The following is a 23895-nucleotide window of genomic DNA, read 5'->3' as shown; positions in this document are numbered from 1 at the left end:
GACTTTTTCAAAATATTTGAACAGGCAATTTTAGGTCTTTATGCAGACAGTGCCTACAGATAAATGTGATATACTGTACAAATGGCACATGAAATTCACTCTTATGATGTAAATTAGCAAATATGTAAATTTGCAATATGTAAAAATAAAAACATCCCTACGTTTATCACCACATCAAATCCATAAAATTAGAATCAGATACTGCAGATTAGGTGCCAATTCCTAGACCTCCTTAAGAATTATTCAGTTGGACCATGTCATATTTAAATCGCAGATGTCTAGAGTCTGGTGTTCACTTTGCTATTGTGTGCCTATTTTGTCAAAATCAAAAGAGCTCTCTAAGACCCTCAGTAAAAAAAGGCTGTGGATGCCTATCAGCATGGCAAAGGAATTAAAAGATTCACAGTAAGGAAAATCATCTACAAGTGGCATCGATTTCAGACAACTGTTACTTTGTCCTGGACTGGCTGGCCCAGCAAATTCAACCCAAGAGCTGACCATTTGATACTTAAAGAAGTTTCCAAGAGTCTTAAAGTTTCATTGCAACATCTGCAAGTAACTCTTGTAAACGTTGGTGTCAAAGTGCATGCATCTACAAGCATAAAAAGATTGCACAAAAATGACTTGCATGTGATTTGTGCCAAAAACAGCCTCTCCTGTTTAAAAAGAATACTAGAGTAAGAGTGCAGTTTGGGGTGACACGGTGGCGCAGTGGTAGCGCTGCTGCCTCACAGTTAGGAGACCTGGGTTCGCTTCCCGGGTCCTCCCTGCGTGGAGTTTACATGTTCTCCCTGTGTCTGCGTGGGTTTCCTCCGGGCGCTCCGGTTTCCTCCCACAGTCCAAAGTCATGCAGGTTAGTTGGATTGGCGATTCTAAATTGGCCCTAGTGTGTGCTTGATGTGTTTGTGTGTAGTGTATCCGGACCTGAAAGTATTCACAGCGCATCACTTTTTCCACATTTTGTTATGTTACAGCCTTATTCCAAAAAGGATTAAATTCATTTTTTCCTCATAATGACAACGTGAAAAAAAGTTTACTTGAGGTTTTTGCAGATTTATTAAAAATAAAAAAACTGAGAAATCACATGTACATTAGTATTCACAGCCTTTGCTCAATATTTTGTCGATGCACCTTTGGCAGCAATTACAGCCTCAAGTCTTTTTGAATATGATGCCACAAGCTTGGCACACCTATCCTTGGCCAGTTTCGCCTATTCTTCTTTGCAGCACCTCTCATGCTCCATCAGGTTGGATGGGAAGCATCGGTGCACAGCCATCTTAAGATCTCTCCAGAGATGTTCAATCGGATTCAAGTCTAGGCTCTGGCTGGGCCACTTAAGGACATTCACAGAGTTGTCCTGAAGCCACTCCTTTGATATCTTGGCTGTGTGCTTAGGGTCGTTGTGCTGCTGAAAGATGAACTGTCGCCCCAGTCTGAGGTCAAGAGCGCTCTGGAGCAGGTTTTCATCCAGGATGTCTCTGTACATTGCTGCAGTCATCTTTCCCTTTATCCTGACTAGTCTCCCAGTCCCTGCTGCTGAAAAACATCCCCACAGCATGATGCTGCCACCACCATGCTTCACTGTAGGGATGGTATTGGCCTGGTGATGAGTGGTGCCTGGTTTCCTCCAAACGTGATGCCTGGCATTCACACCAAAGAGTTCAATCTTTGTCTCATCAGACCAGAGAATTTTCTTTCTCGTGGTCTGAGAGTCCTTCAGGTGCCTTTTGACAAACTCCAGGCGGGCTGCCATGTTCCTTTTACTAAGGAGTGGCTTCCATCTGGCCACTCTACCATACAGGCCTGATTGGTGGATTGCTGCAGAGATGGTTGTCCTTCTGGAAGGTTCTCCTCTCTCTACAGAAGACCTCTGGAGCTCTGACAGAGTGACCATCGGGTTCTTGGTCACCTCCCTGACTAAGGCCCTTCTCCCCCGATCACTCAGTTTAGATGGCCGACCAGCTCTAGGAAGAGTCCTGGTGGTTTCAAACTTCTTCCACTTACGGATGATGGAGGCCACTGTGCTCATTGGGACCTTCAAAGCAGCAGAAATTTTTCTGTAACCTTCCCCAGATATGTGCCTCGAGACAATCCTGTCTTGGAGGTCTACAGACAATTCCTTTGACTTCATGCTTGGTTTGTGCTCTGACATGAACTGTCAACTGTGGGACCTTATATAGACAGGTGTGTGCCTTTCCAAATCATGTCCAATCAACTGCATTTACCACAGGTGGACTCCATTTAAGCTGCAGAAACATCTCAAGGATGAACAGGATGCACTTGAGCTCAGTTTTGAGCTTCATGGGAAAGGCTGTGAATACTTATGTACATGTGCTTTCTCAATTTTTTTATTTTTAATAAATTTGCAAAAATCTCAAGTAAACTTTTTTCACATTGTCATTATGGGGTGTTGTGTGTAGAATTCTGAGGAAAAAAATGAATTTAATCCATTTTGGAATAAGGCTGTAACATAACAAAATGTGGAAAAAGTGATGCGCTGTGAATTCTTTCCAGATACACTGTATGTTTGGTGCAAACAGAAAACAGCATTTCAGGAGAAGAACCTCATACACGGTTGTAAAAACGGTTGTGGAAATGTTATGATTTAGGGTTGCTTTGCTGCCTCTGTGTCTGGACAGCTCGCAATCACCTATTCAACTACGAATTTTGCATCATATCAATCTGTGCTTGAGGTGAATGCGAGGCCATCTGTCCAAAAGATGAAGTTAAATCAGAAATGGACTTTTCAACATGATAATGATATGACACACATTATCAAATCCAAGAAGGAATGCCTTAGAGAGAAGAAATCGAGGGTTATGGACTGGCCTAGTCAACGCCTTGATTTGAATCCCATTGAAATGTAATGGGGTAATTTAAAATGGGAAGTGCATACAAGGACACCCAAAACATCTTGCAACTGAAGGAATTCTGTATGGAGTAAATGTCACAGACTGTTGAGCAGTTATGCAAAATACCTGCAAGATGTAATTTCTGCTAAAGCAAGCAATACCAGAATCTGAGGCCAAGGATGTACATTCTTTTTCCCAGTAGACCATTAGATCTTTGAATATTTTTGTTGAAAATGTCAACAGTTTCCATGAGGTGTACTTACTTTTTCAACTGACTGTACATAACGAAAAGAAAATCTATTTTAAGCAGTCTTGACCCTTTCTTTCTGCAGGAATATGTTTCTGTTTATATCACATTAAACACTGAAACAATTTGATATGCACTATAGTTATAATTGGCATAATTATGCATATTTAGTGGAGCAATGGTAGATGATGTCATCCAGTTTTGTTCTGATTCCTGTTATGCCACTTGCTTTACAATAGCTATAGTGCTTAACTCTGCTCCTATTCTATAACTAGCTCCCCTTTTTTGGACAGATCATGCAACCAGAAGTGAACATAAAGCCTTCTGGTTTGATTCTATCTATTTGCCACTCTAACAGGTCATATTCGAAATAGAGTCATTAAATAATTTATTTGTTTATAGTTATCTGCAGTGTATAAAAATTTTAATAGTTGTATATAATGAAGGGGTCCTGTAAGCAACCCTTCAAATTTGATTTCCTGTTCATATTAACTCATTATCTGCCTGCTTGTTTTGGAGAGTTTCCCAGTGGTGAAATTTTGTGTAGCACTGACCTGACATTCCCAGCAAAAGTCTCCAGATCCATATAGGGAATTCCCAGGCCCTCCAAGCTAACTGATAATCTGACACATACAATTACGCCTTGGGCAGCCAGAGACAGACATACTAGAGCAAGAATATTCCAGCACAAGCAACATAAATAGCTGCTTGTGTTTTAAAACTAATGTCCACTTCCTTACTAGAATGTAAATTTACCCAGTTTAAATCCTACTCAGTATGTGTAACAACTATGCCACTACTGTAGTCTGGTTTGAAGTGCATTTTTAATACTTTTTCAGCAAATCTCAGGCTGAGAAGTTTTTATCAGTTGAGTTCAAAAAAGAGCATTCTGGACATTCATCGCCATTCAAGAATCTTTCTGCTTGTACTTAACAAACCTATACATGAATGTTTAGATATAACAATCAAAAAGTAAAGTGTTGGACAAAAAAGATCTAAATGTGAACTTATCATAGGACTATAAAACAAACCCTTAAAACAACTAAAGTAGCATTATGGATATAAATGAACATTGAATCCATCTTCAAGGAAACTAATAACGCCACTGGTACATTTAATTTTTGACTGATGCCTTTATCCAAGGTGACTTATAGCATTTATGATACAATTGGTTAAGTTTCTTTTGGTTTTCCAATTGGAGTCATGGTCACTCAGTGTCAGTTGCGGGATTTGAACCCACAACGTCAGGGTTTGAAGTGCAAGGCCTTAACTACTATACCACATTGCCTGCCTCGTATCATGTATGTGACGTAATCTGTTGAGATGTGTGAAATATGTTTGCCCGGAGGAAGGCAAAATTTTTCTGAGGGCTTCTGCAGTCTGATGTACACGAGTGAATGTTTCAGATGTTTATAATGTTTTCCTTCAGACAGTATAGCTGCTCAGTGTGTCTTTTTTTTATATGTCAAGCCTACCTCCAAAACCACTAAGTCTATCATGATGAAGCCTGAATTAAACCTAGCTGTATGTGTGGACTTTCAGAGGAAGTTTACCATATATGACAAAACTACACCTCTATTTTGAAAGTACTCAACATCTATACAGTATATATATATCAGTCTGTATCAAACTTAACATTTTTATGTGAATCATATCCAAAGCCTGATGGCTTTATTTCATTATTCAGGTATAGCCTCTGGAGAATAGGTTTGAATCTCTGTCCCAATTTCTGTCTCTGTTATAAGGAGTTTGCACGCTCTGCATGTATGTGCCTGGGTTTTCCTCCAGATTTTGTAGTGATCCCATATCCCAAAGATGTTCACATTTGGCCAATGTAAGTAAGTATGGATGTGCACTTTGTAATAAACTGGTGCCCTATCCAAGACTGATTCTGCCCAGCATCCAATTTAAATCCCTATTTCCCACTTAATCTTAGTCCGTAATTCCCTGAGTTAAGTTGTTTTCAATTTAATTGTGTGATTGAAAAACAAATATTTAAATATAAATACTATTAACAATAATGGAGAAGGCAAAATAATTTCTGTGTTTTACAATATGTGAAGATGACTTGTCTCTACTTGATAATGTTGGGTATAGACACTAAACAACTGTCAATATGTTATACTATTCTTAAGGGTCTTTCAGGAAGTCCTGTGCTTTCAGGATTACTATGACATTAATGAACGGAAGCTGGTTTATACTGAAACATTAGTTCTGATGTAATGGATAAATATTTCACATAACGATCATGTTACAGCAGTCCAGTAATGGTTAATTTTCTTTATTGGAATTTTTATACAAACACAGAAAAGTTACAAAATCTTAAAAGGTGTTTTTTTGTTTGTGTACTGCTGGTAAACTAATGTTTGTTTTTTTCCTTTCCTTCTTTTCCTAACTTTTGTGAAAAGGTTGATTTCCCCTGAGCAGCCCCCAAAAGCCAAGTTTCTTACACTGGGGTCCAAGTTCCGCTATAGTGGCCGAACTCAAGCTCAGACAAGACAAGCAAGCACATTGATTGACAGGCCAGCTCCATTTTTTGAACGAACATCCAGCAAACGGTTGTCTAGGAGTCTTGATGGAGGTACGTGGTTTTTGTAAGTTTTGTAAGTACTCCATATCAAGAAGTGCTTTTGATGTCTTTTCAAGGTTGTCATGGAAAATGCAGTGCTTACAAAATCATATGCTGCTTATCCAGTTAGTTAAAATTAATAAATTGGTTTAATATAATATTAAACATAACTTTAAAAAAATGCCTTTCCAGTTAAGGTCTATACATCAAAATTTATAATTGTGTGGAAAAAAACACACAATTATAAATGAAAAAGGATGCATTTTGTGCATTGTTAACATTTTTTATTCTGCCAAATGATGTTGTTATTCTGCAATGGGACATACAGGAAATTATGTCCAGCATATGTTTCCTGTTATATTGTTTCATAAGCAGTACTTTACAACAAGCAAAGTCTCAACTGCCTGTAGTACGTTTACCATTTAAGACAAATATTATATCCTCTGCATTTCAAGTACTGCTAATTAGTTCTCATATTTTACAGTATGGCTTTCCTCCTTTTTTGTATGTTTAGGTTAAAAGATCACGATTTCTTTAAAAAAAAGTCATTGTGTTTTGCTATTGATGTTTAAAAATTTTGAAAGTTTCAAAAGATGAAATACATTGTGTAAATTAGAATCGCTATTAATAGCTGAGATCTGGCCAAGAAGCTGTTGATCACAGAATAAAATTATATAAACAAAAACACCCACCCCTGCCAGTACATACTGTAGACAAACTGAGGCAGTAACTTTTGTGGTATCGAGTGTGAGACTTTGGTATTAATTGCTGAATATTCAACATTTGATTTTTTGCATTTTAGGAAAACTTAAACATGGAAATATTTATGTTGAAATATACAGTATAAATATATATATATATGTATGTGTGTGTGTGCGTGTGTGTGTGTGTGTGTGTATACTTTCATATATGTACATTTACTTATTTGGCTGATGCCTTTATCCAAGGCAAATTACAGCTTTTGAGATACAATTAGTTACTTTTTTGTTTTTTTTTTCAACTGGAGCACAGACAGGTGAATTGACTTGCTCACAGTCACACAGTGCAGGTTGTGGGATTTGAACTCACAACCTCAGGTACATTACACTGCCTGCATATGTGTATGTATATTCCCTTATACAATACATATACACATGAATATATATATATATATATATATATATATATATATATATATATATATATATATATATATATATATATATATACATATATATATATATATACATATCCATCCATCCATTGTCCAACCCGCTGAATCCGAACACAGGGTCACGGGGGTCTGCTGGAGCCAATCCCAGCCAACACAGGGCACAAGGCAGGGAACCAATCCTGGGCAGGGTGCCAACCCACCGCAGGACACACACAAACACACCCACACACCAAGCACACACTAGGGCCAATTTAGAATCGCCAATCCACCTAACCTGCATGTCTTTGGACTGTGGGAGGAAACCGGAGCGCCCGGAGGAAACCCACGCAGACACGGGGAGAACATGCAAACTCCACGCAGGGTGGACCCGGGAAGTGAACCCGGGTCTCCTAACTGCGAGGCAGCAGCGCTACCACTGCGCCACCGTGCCGCCCCTATATATATATATATATATATATATATATATATACACACACAATATGTGTGAATAGGAATTCCCAACTTTGATACAATGCAGTACTTTAAAATGTATTGATATTTGATGCCATTTTTGATACCACTGATGAGGATGGTGATGTGAGGGACTCATATATATTTGAAAATCAAATGTTTTTATTAAATAAAATACACACAATCAGATTCCTCTTGAGGGAGTGTACTTGTTCAAGAGCCTCTGAAACTCCGTGGCACATTCAGAAGTCAGTAAAATGCAAGTAGAGCAATCTTCTGTAAGCATCATGTAACCTAAACCAGTGCTTTCCAAACTTTTTCAATGGCGACTCCAGAAGCTCATTAACATTCAAAGTTTTCCTTGACACCCTAACATAATAGACAGGGAGACTACCTAAGTTAATTCTCGAGAGCAAGAGATCCAGTGTGGAAAGTGGAAATGAGTACACTTATTTAAAAGACAAACCAATAAAATGCCTGTACAGAGTTCTTGGGTGTCAAGAAACTATTATTATTATTATTATTATGCTGCAGTTACTTTGTATTTACAGATTTCTTTGTTGAATAGATGTAATTAAAGAATTTAATGTATTACTTGTAAAACATTGTATGCGCACCAGTCTGGTTGAAGAATAAACTGAACACTTTCTGAAAATTGGTATTTTTTAACAACCATTTAACCATTAGTTTAACATTACCTTTCAAAGGAAGAGCATGCAAATAACGCTTCTTAAGTAACAATGTAGACTCTCTGTGCATAAAGCAGAGATAAGGTGCTATGCATGTACTGTACTGACAGACCAAGTGTTAATTCAGAAGGAGGAATGAGAATTAAACATATGCAAGCACAATTTTGCCTTAACATGCCAACGCTAAATCAAATAGGGCATTGAATTCCACTGGACACTTTTGTTTGAAGGCTACAGTTACTAATCATGAACAGAAGTACAGCAAGTGAGAAGAGGTGCGGCTGCTGGTCCTTGTGGGGAGTAGTATGTGTGGGTGTGTGTGTGTGTATAGTAAATGACATTGTACTAATTAATCATGACAAATAATCTAAATTATGAAATGTTCCAGACATTGGTAACTACCACATTTTCTGTGTAGTGTGCAAGGATTTGTGTAAGTTTAACTGTATTACATATATATGTACGTACCTGTTTCCAGGACAAATTTTTACATTTTTTTTCTCGTAATATGTAACATTTTTCTTTTAAACAGTTAAGCAATAATCACTGCTCCCATGATCCTGAACTGGATAAAGCGGGTTTGAGAATGTTATGTCATGTAGTAAAATAACAGTCTATTCCTGTCCAAGTGTTGTGTTTTTTTTATTTTCATTTTGTTTTTTTTAATGACCACTCACAGTACACCACTTCACCTTTCCACGTTCGAAGTCTGAAGGTACTGGAACAAAGGAACTTAAGCAGCTGCAAGGTATGGTTTTGTGTGTAAACTGGAGATGCTGTGCCTTTGGGTTCTAGCCAAGAGGTCCAGCAAGCCCAGAAGGAACATGCCATTAGTATCAGATAGTGAATAGTCATTACTAGCATCATTTTGTACTGTGCATACATTGTTTGACAATTTCTGGCTCCAGGATAGCAATAAAAAAATAAGTGAGAAGTTTTGTGCTGATGGACCTTTGTGCTTTCACTTATTCCCATCAAGCATTCTGCAGTTTTTTAAATATTTTCCACCAACATGCAATTTGAAACCAGTGTTGGTGCAATTTATGCGTTTTACTGAGTGGCTGGGAATCACCTGGGAAATGTAGGGCAGAAAACAAAACATAACTGGAAAATGGTTGAGCTTTACACTTAACTTACAAGGTGTCCTCTGAGAATAGACTGGAATGTATAAAGTCTGTCAGTCATGGTGGGGGAGGCCATACACTCTCCATTTCTCCTTCAAGGCTGGCACGGTTTACCCTGTGTGATCAGTGAAAGTGAGCTAATTTAGAAATGTTATTTTATTTATACTTTTACATGAGACATAAATTGGAGATATCTATTGTATCAGTACTGCTAACAAATGGCTGCTGAAAGCATACTGAAGTGAAGTTCATCATTCTGGAGGGGTTTAAGAGGAAACCTGAGAGGACTAAACAAGTCTGATAGTTGACACATGCAAGGGATTTTTATTGTATCCTGGAGTTAGTCCATTGTGAACTACGTTTATACCACACCTGGCTTTCATTTCCAGCTGCTGGAGTAACTGGCTAAGTTTACTTGGCAGAATAAAGTCCAAGGTTTTAACTATAATAAAATATAACTTCATACAATTTCCATTTGGGAAACTACTCAGCTAAAGCATGGTGCCCCAATTAGAATTTTCCCTTTAGATGGTATATATTGTTTATCTTATTTCTAAAAATATTGTGAAAGTTCATTCATCTTACTACAAATAAATGTAAATCATTACTGTAAACAGATTTCCTCTGCTGAAACCATGCATGATTTCAACTTATCTAGTTTTTCTCTTAGATATTAATTGGCTACTTTTATCTTCACCTTTACAAATAAATTGTATAATTATTAAAAACTAACAACAGTCTGAGAGAAACTTGCAATGGCCAAAATGATTATGTTGCTTGTGGATTTTGAAATCCAGGCAATGGGTTTTTTGTGTATATTAAATATGTCAAAATTGATTTAACGGCATATTTATTGATTATGTCCTTTTTAAAAAAATGAATTCCTTTTGTAATCTGTAACCAGCAACCATAAGTAAATTTTTGCCATTTGTAATTATTACAGAAATACTGGTATTTTTAGTTTTTTTATATATTATAAAGCCTTGGTGTGCTATAAACTGACTCATTATGTATTGTTATTGCCTGTATTGCCATTGTGTCATTGTGTTGCCATTGTAAACATTTTGTCTACTAACTTTGTTGTTCATAACTGGCAGATTCTACTTCATCAGCCATATGTGATTTTAGTTATAAAGATGTGCTAAGCACTTGGGTTTTCTAAACTGATTTCCCAGTTAGATTATGCAAAATAAATAAATAAAATAATCCAGCTTTAATAGTTTTAAATGCATCTGTTTTAGAATTCTGCATCCCAATTTGTACTAGGTGCCAGTTAAAAAGGCAATGAAAGACCACATTTTTTAATATTTTATTTTCGAAAACTAGAACATTTGGGTACCACTCAACTAATTAAACATGTAAAAATAACATAGCAAATACACCCCATTTACTTTTAACTAAAAACAATAAAAGTAAAAGAAGAATATGTTGCAGAACACAAATGTGACTAAGTGCTTTTCTATATAGAATAGCTTTGTAGCTTTTTTTTTTTTTTTGAGTAGTGTTTAAAGCTTTGGACCCAAGACTTCAAGCCCTGAGGTTGAGGGTTCAAATCCTGCTTCTGAGACCATGTGACCATCGGCAAGTAACTTCACCTGCCTATGCTACAATTAAAAAGAAAAACTGATACATAAAATGTTTTTTTTTGCCTTGGATAAAGGCATCAGTCAAATAATAATGAAAATATTAATAGGTCACTGGAGCTGCTGCTATGCACAATTTTTAATGACTAAAACATTCCAGCATTAGATCAATTCTGGCTTTTCCTAGTGACTTAATTTTTGTTGATGGTCATTGCAAAACAGTTTTACAGGAAATGTAATTCTTTTGGGTTGAAATGGGTAATCAGTAGGAATAATGTGAAGTTAGAGTATATTTTATTATTATTAGGTGTTTACGGCTTTCATTTTTTTACATCGTTCACTTAAGTAGAGTATTTGTTTTTGTGTTTTTAGTCAGCTATATGTAGTCCCTCTTAATGTTTGCAGAAGTGAATGTAAATGCAAAGTAAAACAGTGCTTGAAGTCATTGCTGTCTCAAGGGTCCACCTTAGATATCAGAGCATGTGCGGTCACACTCGCATGTGAAATCATAAACCCCTTGGACATTGCCCCTTAAAGACTGGAGCGCATTTGTGGCCACAGATGAAATTGAAGAGAGGAGGGTGATGCCTCTCCTTGCAACCATATGTGTTATTGAAGAAATTGGATTGGGGTTTGGGGGGGTCATGTGGGGGGGATGGTGTTTACTGCTGCAGCAGAACGGATAATTAAGCTGAAACCCAATATGCATCTAAGAGTGCTGATAATCAACAGCAAAGCCTTTGCATCTTACTTCAGCTTTGTTGAACTTTCTCCTTCCATTTTACAACATGATCACATCTCTTTTTTCCTGTCTAGGACACTGCCCCATTTTCAATTATCCATCCATTCTAGTTACTGGTGCTATTTGTGTGCCTTTTAGTCACTTTTGTTGCATCCTTCATTTGCATAAAGCATGCTGTCAGCACAGCAAAGAGCATGCAAGTTATCATAATATTCATAAATATTAACAAATAAAAAAATGATCATCAGATAAAAAAAGTGTCTGGTGATTTTCTTTTTTCTATGACATCACCAAATTTCGTTCAAATACATCAAGGCATTTTTGCACATATGGTGAAGTACTACAGCTACACAAAACCTATTGCACCTGATGACCCTTGCTCTCTGGGCTGTTTGACCCAATGTCTGTCTTGTATTTCTGGATGGATGAGTAGTAATTTCCTCAAGCTAATTAAGAAAAAACTGAAATCTTAGTCGTTGGTAAAAGTGAAAATAATGAGGATATTAGAAATTAACTAGGTCCCTTAGAATTAAAAGACAAGATGGAAGTACAGAATTTAGGTGTAATCATGGACTCTGACCCAAACTTTAAATTGGACATTAACCAGATTACAAAGACAGTATTTAATTTATGAAGCATCCATCCATCCATCCATTTTCCAACCCGCTGAATCCGAACACAGGGTCACGGGGGTCTGCTGGAGCCAATCCCAGCCAACACAGGGCACAAGGCAGAAACCAATCCCGGGCAGGGTGCCAACCCACCGCAGGACACACACAAACACACCCACACACCAAGCACACACTAGGGCCAATTTAGAATCGCCAACCCACCTAACCTGCATGTCATTGGACGGTGGGAGGAAACCCACGCAGACACAGGGAGAACATGCAAACTCCACGCAGGGAAGACCCGGGAAGCGAACCCAGGTCTCCTAACCGCGAGGCAGCAGCGCTACCACTGCGCCACCGTGCCGCCCATTTATGAAGCATTGCAAAAGTTAAACCTATTATAACATTGAAAGATGCTGAGAAATTAATTCAGATCACACAGATCATTCAATCCACTTCAATTTTTTAGTTCACAAGATTACCGTAATGCACTCCAAACTGGTCTGCCTAAGAAAGCCAGCAATCACTTGCAATTAGTTTAGAATGCAGCAACAAGAATCCTAGCCAAGAAAAGAAAATCTGAGCACACCTCACCAGTTTTAGTGCTGATACATTGATTACTTTGAGCACCTTGGTCTACATTGTTTGTATGAAAATGTGCTATAGAAGTAAATGTTGTTAATGGTTTTGAGATTTTGAGGTATTTATTTTTTCTGGTGTGTGCATGTGTGTAGGGAGGTGTATTTTCTTAGCAGATGCCTACTGGGAATTAGTGTTTTTGTTGATGTGTGAGTATGTACAGATTTATTAAAAAAAATGAGGGAAGCAACCTGTTGAGAGAAACATATAGTATATGCTGTATCCTTGTGTCTGATCACATATGATATTGTGACACATTTATTTAGATTTGTAGTGCTGTTTCTGCTTTGCATTTATTTGTGGAAACAGTAAAATGTAAAGCTTATTTAAGCAAAGTGTTCCAACAAAATGTGCCATGAAAAATCTCTCTTTGTATACATGTGCCCTGGATAAAAGAAATCTACTGATAGTGTAGTCCTCTAGGAACATCTTAAATCACTTCTTCAGAAATAACATCATTGCCATTTCGACATGCTCAGTGAGAAGCAAAGATTGCTTTTGTTTAAGAAATCTTCACTGCAAAACAGCATGTAATTACTACAGTTGGGCTTCTCTCCAGTCTAATAGGAAGCCAGAAACTGAGTCTGCCACTTTGCATTTCTGTCAAAATCTGTTAAATACAGTTCAACCATATGCGTTTCATTCAAAGCTCTTAAACTTAAGTGCAAGTTGACATTGAAATATGATTATTTTTTCAAAAACAAAGCACTTAATTATTTTCTTGCTGTGGTGGTAAACTGTAGATTGTCTTTTAATTTCAGTCCAGAGTTTTTAATAGCGTTCACTTTTAAATTTAAAATTTCAACATTCTTAATTTTATATCATCCTAGATTTTCTGCATTTGCTGTTCATCAAATCGACATTCATCTTGTGTGTTTTAGAAGTGTTTCATTGGCTTTTTATAAAAAACTGAAAGACAATTATAATTATAAAATTTTTTCTCACTGGCAGAGCAGAAGAGGGAGAAATATTAATTTTTTGTTGCTAGTGCACCCTCTTGTGTTGACTGATGCACCAGCATTGAGAGCTTAATCAAATAAGAATATTCTAATAAAAAGAATATACAGAAAATTGCCATGTACTATATTCACTGCATAGGATTTTAGTTAATCAGTCCCAAGAATTTATGAAATACTATATGCTGTAACTTGGCACTCGTAGTTTTAAATAGTTGTAGTATTGTGTTGTTTACAAGTGCAAATTATTTATCTAAAAACAGAATAGAATAAAAATGTTATTATTTTTAATGTGTATTTGAGTATTTTATTCTTACTAATTAGTTTACCTATAGTTTACAAGCAGTGCTGATAAGATCACGTGCATTTAAAGGATAATTTTACTAAAATTTCACTGTTATTTTATATGCTTTAACCACATTTTCCAGTCTTCTGCAGGACACACTCATGCACACACATATACATATTAGGGCAATGTTAAGGTACTAGTTAAACTAATATATACACATTTGGGATGGGATGTGAGAGACAAATTCAGGGAAAAACATACATACTCCACAGACACATGGTCCAGCATCTACAGTATGATGCAGTAGTGTTGGTCTCCACAGGTTATGATAATCCTCAGTTAGTACTGTAATTGGAATAGTGAAATAGCCAAATGAGTCTAGTAATGAGTCTAGTAAATCATAAACAGAAACAACTTGCAATTCTAAATATTGATGATGGAGGTCAAGTCATTTGCTTTAATTTTCTTTAATTTCACTGTAGCTGTGTACTTTTATGGATTTAATTTACTTTCCAGTCAAACCCATTTTAAGGCCAGGAACTATTTAGTGCTTGGTGACACACAAGTGACACCACCCTATATTTGTCAGGTTATAGAAGCTATAATTTTTAAACTGGGAACTCAGTTCTCAAATAATAATGAAGCTTTTGCAGAAGAGACAGAGTCTTAATGTCTGTATCCATTTGAAACAGTTGTAATAAGGACAAAAATAATTATGAAGGTGACAATTTGTCAATTGTTTTCTCCAAAACACAAAAGACATTGAAGGGAGGGAGGACAGACATTTTATGGTGGCGGACCGGACATTAACGTGAGGAATGCTGGGATAGTTGTGGTGGATTCTGGGAGCATGACGTCATCACGGGTCAGCAGAGGGAAGAAATAGACCCGGAAGTGTGCGCTTTCTAGAGCCGTCCGGGCGCTCTTTACGGTTGCGATGTCTCGGCCTTTCTAAGGAAGTAAAGAAAGAAAGATTAGTACACTGCCATTGTCCCCCCGCGGGACATGTTATGAAGCAAACCGGGTCGATCAGCTGTTCCCCAAGCGCTTGTGTGTGACAGGACCCCCCCGTTAGCCCCGACCCATCACGGGAGAGTGCATCAGCGTTGGCTTGCAGGGTGCCCCGGCGATAAACGACAGTAAACTTAAATGGCTGCAGGTCCAAAAACCACCTGGTGACCCGAGGATTCGAATCCCGATGAAGGGCCATCCACTGGAGGGCGGCATGATCCGTCACTAAGGTGAACTCTCGGCCCAACAGGTAGTACCGCAGGTGAGTCACTGCCCATTTGATGGCCAAGGCTTCCCGCTCCACCGCTGCATACCTCGTCTCCCGGTCCAACAGTTTCTGGCTCAGGTTTATCACGGGGTGTTCGACACCATCGATGCTTTGGCTCAGCACGGCACCTAAACCTGTGTCCGAAGCATCGGTCTGGAGAATAAAAGGTAGAGAGAAGTTAGGAGTTCTTAATATAGGTGCCGAGGTAAGGGCCCGTTTCAAGTCACTGAATGCTCGTTCCGTTTCCTCGGTCCACACCACATGTAAAGGGGCCCTTTTCTTTGTCAAGCTCGTCAAGGGTGCTGCTCTCTCATAGAAGCAAGGCACAAACTGGCGGTAGTACCCTGTTAGCCCTAAGAAGGCTTGCACCTGTTTCTTGACCATTGGATGAGGCCATTCCAGGATGTCTTTTACTTTGGTACACTGTGGTTTCACCAGCCCTCCTCCCACTAGGTAGCCCAAATATCGGGTTTCACTCATCCCAAAGTAACACTTGCGAGGGTTGATACAAAGCCCGGCCTTCGCAAGCATCAGGAGAACAGTGTAAAGGTGCACTACATGTTCCTCCCAGGTGCCGGAATAGATGACCACGTCATCCAGGTAGGTGGCACAATAGGACTAGTGGGGCCGTAGCACTCTATCTACCAGACGTTGAAAGGTCGCCGGTGCCCCGTGCAGCCCAAATGGGAGTACCTTATAATGCCAGTGACCGCTAGGGGTGCTAAAAGCAGTCTTCTCTTTTGCGGATGCCGTTAAGGGAATTTGCCAATACCCCTTCGTCATGTCAAGAGTAGTCAGATAAATGGGCGTCCCTAGTCTCTCCAGGAGCTCATCCACCCGGGGCATGGGATATGCGTCAAACTTCGAGACCTGATTAAGGCGTCTGAAGTCGTTGCAAAATCTCCACGACCCGTCCGGCTTTTATACGAGGATGATAGGACTGGACCAGGGGCTATGGCTCTCCTCTATGATATCCATGTTTAGCATTCGTTGAACCTCTAGCTCCACTTCAGCACATTTCGCCTCAGGGAGGTGGTAGGGTCGTTCCCTGACAACCACAATCGGGTCTGTCACAGTGTCATGCTGAATCAACGAGGTCCGGCCAGGTGCTTCGCTGACCACCTCCAGGATGGACAGGATTGCTCTTTCGAGCTCCTGTCGTTGGTGGGACAACAAATTGGTGCCGAAGTTAAGTGGTGTTTTTTCCGAGAAAAGGGAGAGAGCGGGGTTCTCCCTATCTCTCCACGGCTTCAGGAGGTTGATATGATATACTCTCTCACTTGGTCGACGATTTGGTTGACTCACCAAATAATCGACGAGACCTTTTCTCTCTTTAACTTCGTACAGCCCCAGCCAATGAGCCAACAATTTAGAGTGTGAGGTGGGCACAAGCACCATTACGCGATCCCCTGGCTGGATTCGCGTAGGGAGGTGTTCCGATTATAATTCCGGACCTGCGCTTCTTGAGCCCTAGACGTGATCCTTAAGTAAGGGTCTGATTTTAGTCAATCTATCGCGTAACTGAGCGATATACTCCAGTAGGTTGGTGGAGGGAAGTGCCTCCCCTTCCCAGCCTTCTTTTAATACATCTAATAGGCCCCGGGGTTGTCGTCCGTATAACAACTCAAATGGGGAACACCCTGTGGAGGCCTGCGGCACTTCCCTATAGGCGAAAAGCACCAGTGGCAAAAGCTGGTCCCAGTTCCTACCGTCCGCGCTGACTACCTTGCGGAGCATCTGCTTCAGCGTTTGATTGAAGCGTTCTACCAGTCCATCTGTCTGGGGATGATAGATGGATGCCTTAAGTTGCTTAATCCGGAGTAGCTTGGCAACCTCCCTGAACGCATCCAAGGTGAAGAGTGTACCCTGATCCGTGAGGATTTCTTTGGGTATGCCCACCTGGGAAAACAGTCCTACTAGTTCCCGTGCAATGTTTTTCATGTTAGCAGCCCGAAGGGGAACTGCTTCGGGGTATCGAGTCGCATAGTCGACCATTACTAGAATATACTTGTGATCACGCACCGAAGGTTCCAGGGGGCCAACCAGATCGACACCGATCCTCTCAAAGGGAATATCTATCAGGGGGATCGGGATCAGAGGAGCATGGTCCCTTCGAGGTATCTGGCGCAGCTGACAGACCGGGCAGGACTGACAGAAACGCCGGACCTCCTCATTGACCCCGGGCCAATAAAACCGGAGCTTGACCCTCTCCAGTGTTTTTTCGGCCCCGAGATGGGCGCCTAGAAGGTGGGCGTGAGCTAGTTCGCAAACCTCCCACCGGTAAGTCCGCTGCACTAGCAGCAACTTCCGCACCTCGCCTTCGTGCTCGGCAACTCGATAAAGTAAGTCATTCTCCAGTACAAAGTAGGGTCCGTGTGGTGTGGAAGCCATAGACGATATGTCATCAACGGACACGATAGCATTCCTGGCAAACTTTAAGTGATCATCGTTCCATTGTTCACGTTTAAATGACGCTGGCGTTGACCAGTACTGTGTGTCCAAGTCGGCGAGTGCATCAGCAATTGGGCTCGTGGGAATACCCGCCCACCCCGGAACCCCTCCCGGATATACTTCCGGGTCGAGGTCCGGCACTGAAGAGAGCTCCACCAAACCCTCTACGTCATCAGAGGTTGCCGAAGTGCACGGCGTGGGAACAGTTGGAAGGGCCTCCTGACCCTCCATAACCAGACCTAGGCTAGGAATATGAGTGGTGACAGTCTCTACCGCTTTTAGTTTCTGACCAGTCTTGTCCCAAGATGACTGGAAAGGGGGGCTCCGGCATCACATCGACCACCAGCTGTTTAAGAGTCCCTTCCCAGGTGATATAACACCTTGCGGACCTATAAGTCCTGGTCTTCCCGTGCACACACTTAACGCCCAAATGTTGAGCGAGCCACTGTCGCAGTAAGACATAATGGCGAGCAACAATGGTAATGTTACTCCCGGAATCAAACATTGCCACCACCGAGTTCCCATTTAACAACACCACTCCCGTATTTGTGACCGCAAGGGGATTAGACAGTGCAGAGTACCTTTCTTCTCCGGCCCAGCAGCAGTCCATCGGCTCTTGGTCGAGAGGGCAGGCTGGCAGCATGTGTCCCAGCTCACTGCACTTGAAACAGCGCGGTAGCGCGAGCTTTCGGTCTTTTGGCTTGGCCGGAGCCTCCGTGGCGCGGCGAGTGGGCTCGGAGACAGCGACATGGCCCTGCCGGGACCCACGAGTGGAACCCTCAGACCCCCCGACTTGGGTCACCGCCAGCTGTCTTTCTAGAACCTCCAGAAGACCATTCATGTCTTTAAACGTGTGCCTCAGGACCTGCTGGGTGAGATAGTCTGGCATCGCGTATATGAGACCCTTGCAAGCCACTTGCTCTACCACCTGGCGAGCCTGATTTTTATCTGGCCGTAGCCAGCGCCCTAGCTTGCCCCAATATTCGAATGCCTGGGCCCTAGGCAGGAGAGCGGGGTCAAAGCGCCAGTGTCACCAGACGCGTGCCTGCTGGCCAGAGGTCACTCCGTACTGCTGGTATATTTCGGCCTTCAGGTGTTCATATTGGGCGGCTTCCTCCTCGGGGAGGTCGTGATAGGCTCTTTGTGCGGGCCCCTTTAGGTATGGTGCCAAGATGGATGCCCACTCGGCCTGCGGCCACTGATTTTGGGTGGCCGTTCTCTCGAAAATAGAGAGGTATGACTCGGTGTCGTCGTCCTCTGTGAGAGCTAGCATCGGAGGGGGTGGCAGCCTCGCGAGCTCTGGCCTTACCACTTCTGCCGCTGCCAGCCGCCTCCTCGTCTCCGCGAGCTCCGTCTTGGTCGTCACTTGCTCAATCTTGATGGCCTCGAGCTCTGCGACCAGGGTGTTGAGGACTGCGTTCAAGTCCTGTCCTTCTGTCGTATTTCTTGGACTTTCTGTATCCTGCCGGATACGCCACTGTAATAAGGACACAAACAATTATGAACGTTTGGGGTTTTTAGCCCCGTATACTGTAAATCAAAATTTGTCAATTGTTTTCTCCAAAACAGAAAAGACATTGAAGGGGTGGAGGACGGACATTTTATGGTGGCGGACGGGACATTAACATGAGGAATGCTGGGATAGTTGTGGTGGATTCTGGGAGCATGACATCATCACGGGTCAGCAGAGGGAAGAAATAGACCCGGAAGTGTGCGCTTTCTAGAGCCGTCCGGGCGCTCTTTATGGTTGCAACGTCTCGGCCTTTCTAAGGAAGTAAAGAAAGAAAGATTAGTACACTGCCGATGTCCCCCCGCAGGACGTATTACAAAGCAAACCAGGTCGATCAGCTGTTCCCCAAACGCTCGTGCATGACACAGTATATGTGATAAGACGGAAATCTCATGGTCACCCTCTGCAACGTAAACAATACATAGCAGGCAAAAGGTTAACAAAAATGACACCTTTTAACTAGACCATTTTATGTATCATTAGGAATGCATAAAAGAGAGTAAATTGCATCACAAATGAATACAAAATAATATAATCTGGTGCCTGATGGGTGACTAAACACTTCTTGAGAAGGGCTCATCTACTTGTACAGCAGTCCAGTACCAAAAAGCACCCCTGTTATTTTTCTGGTCTCTTAAACTCGCTCTCTGTCTTTATCTTTCCCTATTTTATTTTGGTCTGTCCATCTCCTGCCTGTTAAGTATTTGTCCCCTTTTCCTTGCAACTCATAATTCCTCAGAAGGAGCCTTATACCACCTTCCTGGGTCACTTCTGGCCAGCCTCAGCATTGTGTCCAGTCACAGTGGCAGCCTGTGATTTGTTTCATGGACTCCAGACTAGAACAGACTGCAGCGAAGCCTTCCATTACTCTTTAAGTGCCAGGTCTGCACTATGATATCTCTAAAGGAAACCACAGCTCTTTATCTTTCTTTTCTAGGAATAGACATTCTTTTGTGACCAGGAATTGCTGCCATTTCTGGAGTTTCATCTTTGACGTTACTCTCTGTTCCCTTAGAAGAGGGACACACAGCACACATATAGGTGCTGACCATAATATAGACATACACACAATTGCACCGTTGTTGTCAATTTGACACCCTAAGCCAGCAGATACCAACAGAGTGTCCAAACTGACCATTCAAAAAGATTCATTTCTACTGAAAGGACAGAGCACTGTAGGTTTACTTTCTCAATGAAGTAAAGGAAAATCGCTCAATGGAGTTTTAAAATAGAGTACTGCTGCTGTATCAATTTGCTTGTTAAATGTTCTTAATTGACCCCAAAATAAAGGCATCACAAAAACAATTTGCTATCATGTTTAGTAAATTTCACAGGTTACATCAACTGTTACTTGTTATATCAGTTTCATTTAAAAAGAGGGTATTTTTCTAGATATAAAAATGAAGCTTGGATCCATAATTTTTGGGCTTACATTTGCAACTTTGTACCTCTGTAATTGTATCACAGTTTATAATGCACATACCCTGTTAATGTTTTAAGACGTGTCTTCAAATCAGACAGTCTAATTTCATAGTAGTAAAAATTAAAAACAAACAAGAAAGGTAGACTGAAGAAATTAAATTCTGTAGTAAATGCTAATAAGTTATTCAGCAGCATTATATTTGAAGTAATACTGATTTTAATTAGTTACATTTTTCTCAGCTTAACAACTTTTTAATGTAGTCAGCAACCTACAGAATTTTTTGCGATAATCTGAATTCCTGCTCATTTTGAAGCTGATTGGATTTCTGCTGTCCATTTTGTTCAGTGTTGTGCTTGGTGTCCAATGAGAAGACTGGTGAAGAATGTAATATAGTAGGATATATATACGGTACAGCGTAAAGCACAAAATTAATTACACCTACATGTACTCCAGCAGTGGCAGGAAGCAGCTTTGAACTTTCTCAGTCTGTTATTGAAATTGAGAAGTACATTTTATATTATTTTAATATTCTTTCATAGTTAGATGTACTTTGTGTCCTCTTTTTTTATTGCTACTATTCCTACTGTTTAATTATTTTATAAGGTACATTAAAAAGATAAATTTGACTGAGGTGAATTTATGTTTTTTCTTTTTTATAATAATTTTTGAATACTATAGTAGCGAAAATCCCAGTTACATTAATGGCTTATGAAATTAACACTTGCAGCATTGATTTACTGCCCCCTGAAACAGTGCCTTTCACCTAATTTCTGTTGAAGTTGTGGCACTTGAAACAATGGTGTTATGTTTTAAACATTTAAGTTCAAAGTATGCAATTATATTTTTTATTTCTTAACTTAAGCAACTTTACATGGTTTTATATTGCTGAACAATTTTTCCGTAGCCTACATGGGCATGTGAGGCACTGATAGCGCCAGCAGATGGTACTGTTTTGTAAACAGTTAAATAAGTGGTAAACATGTAATAATTTAATATATAACATAATTACATTTTTCTAATTTTCCATGATGTGATCATTACAGTATCTTGTGCTGTAAAAGATTTGTTTTCAAAAGTTAAAAAAATGAGTTTTTACTTGATTTCATTAGCCTGTTTCAAAGTAGTTTGGGCAGGCCATTGGACCCTGCTGTATTCTTAATATATGTTTGCTCCTCTGGGCACATTTGCAGCCTGAACTTTTCAATTTCACAAATTTCACCTTAGGGTTTCAAGGCCTAGAGTACTTTTAAACAACCTATTGGGTTTTTTTTTTTTTTGTGACGCAATTTAAAGGGTACATGAACATGAATATCTTGCTGTGTTGCAGTAGTCATCATACTATCATAAATCACATTGATTACTTACGGTATGTACATTATGACAAATTAGAAATATATGAATATTCGTTTGCATTTCTGTTGTCAGTTTTGAGCATTTGATGTTGAAATATCTTTTAATACTGTGATTTAGGGGTTGTGCTGTAGACAAAATAAAATGTTGACATATTTTCATTTTATGTGTATGTGTGTGTGTGTGTGTGCGTGTGTGTGTGTGTGTGTGTGTGTTTTATCACAAGTTACAATCATTATTGGTGCTGGTACCCTAATACATTGCCTCTCCCTCGTGTGAGGTTGAATCTGCCTTGCAAAAGGTTTCTTAAAGGCTGTGTCCTTCCTCAATTGCCATCCAACATTACTGGCATCAGTCCAGTCTCCCATGGGTTCTCCAATGATTTCATTTATGTCCTTCCCCTTCCTGCACATCTATGCTGCTGCCTCCACTTCATAATGCTCACTTGATGTCAGAGGCAGCACCATCTGCACTCACTTTTAAGTCCAATAGATTTAAACAGAGGAATTGGTCTTATGAGTTCTGCCCTTAGTGCTTGATTGAGTGCTTGATCTCTTTCTCTGCCAACTAGAATTTTCATTGTAAAAATGCCACTGCTGGCATTGTCTGTTATTACACAATAAAAATACCCTTTTCAAAAATACTGAAAAACAATTGAGTAAGACTGAAGCACATGTTTTTTTCCTAGTAACATCCTTTATTGTATTAAAATAATTATGAAATTATTAAAAGCTGGAAATTTCATTAATACTGTAAACCCATAAACCTATTTTTTTCTTACAAGAATGAAAAATCATCTATATACAAACAAATTTTAACTTTAAATATTGAAATATTTGCACACATACTGAAGGAATTTGGCAAACGATTTCTGATTTCTGGTGAAAATAACGTTCATTAAATAATGAAAGTAAACAAAAGTATACAGCATCATGTTGTTTTTAAACATGTATGATTTTTTGCGAAAGGTTTAAGGATCGACTGTCACTTTAAGACAACATACAGAGAATATAATAAGCCACCAAGACATGTAATTGAAGCAGAAGCTTTAACAACCTTCAAGTAGAATCTGGGTTGGATATTGGGACAGCTTAGCTACTAGCTAAGCAAACAGGCTTGGTTGACTAAATGATCTCCTCTTGTTTTTCAAATTTCTTATGTTATTATATTATATGTTCTTAAATTTATTATATGAGTGAAAGTGCACTGCGTTCTTTCTCGTTTTCGTACTTTACTTACATAGTCATAAATGTATAGTTTAATAATCACTTAGTAGCCAGTTATCACAAAGATACCTTCTATTGCACTGTGAATAAAGTTGCAACCATCTTGTTTAAAAGCCACATTCTTAGAAACACCTCCTTCTCTCAACTAAATTTTTAGATTTTACCTCCGAATGAACAATTAATACATAAAACCCAAGTACCTTCTCCAATAATTACTTAACTGCAGTTACTATATTTTATTTTGTTAATTATTTTTAAAAAATGTTATCATATTTATTAATATCTATGAAAATGCTAAAGTAAGTATTAATTATAAAAATTATTGTTTAATACTGTCTTTTGTTAAGAACTATCCTTAAAATATTCAATGGTTATTCTGAAATTTCAGTTGACTGATTTCCTTTTGAAGTTTACTTTTAATTACAAGACAGAAAGAGAACTGTTAGTGTGATATTGTGTGTATGTTTTTAATGGAAATAAAATTGACTGTCTTATAATTTATGAAAGACTTCATAAATAGTCTTTTTCATGTACCCGATTTATAGTATGCATTGTCACAAATACCAGACTGCATTTGGTATGTATGTAATATATGAAATGTGGCTGTAAACCAGAAAATGGCAGGTAACAATAAAAAAGGAAAGAAAAAAATAGCACTGCTTAATGACTTCTGCTTTTGAATGCTATAGGGAGGAGGTGAGCAAACTGGATTGGATTATCATCTGATAATTCAGAGAATATATTGCACTAAT

At 39.5% G+C, this 23895-nt stretch overlaps 2 protein-coding genes across 16 annotated transcripts in view; both read left to right on the top strand.

Moving 5' to 3' along the window:
- The window catches only part of epb41l2 (erythrocyte membrane protein band 4.1 like 2), a 309675-nt gene that overhangs the window by 236300 nt on the left and 49480 nt on the right, over positions 1–23895 (top strand). For 14 of the 15 annotated variants that reach the window (XM_051924131.1, XM_051924135.1, XM_051924129.1 and 11 more), the window contains exons 11-12: positions 5508–5680; positions 8640–8708. In XM_051924131.1, the coding sequence (XP_051780091.1) occupies positions 5508–5680; positions 8640–8708 (242 nt within the window). The remainder of the gene's footprint in view (positions 1–5507; positions 5681–8639; positions 8709–23895) is intronic. The other variant, XM_051924130.1, reaches the window with a different exon arrangement.
- LOC114647575 (solute carrier family 35 member D3) overlaps positions 1–23895 on the top strand; it is a 1087183-nt gene that overhangs the window by 1057648 nt on the left and 5640 nt on the right. The gene's annotated exons all lie outside the window — the stretch shown is intronic.

This window comes from Erpetoichthys calabaricus, chromosome 3 (assembly GCF_900747795.2).
Source record: "Erpetoichthys calabaricus chromosome 3, fErpCal1.3, whole genome shotgun sequence".
Classification (NCBI taxonomy): Eukaryota; Metazoa; Chordata; class Cladistia; order Polypteriformes; family Polypteridae; genus Erpetoichthys; species Erpetoichthys calabaricus.
Note: the sequence above shows the minus strand (reverse complement) of the source record. Positions and strands in the feature narration are given on the sequence as shown.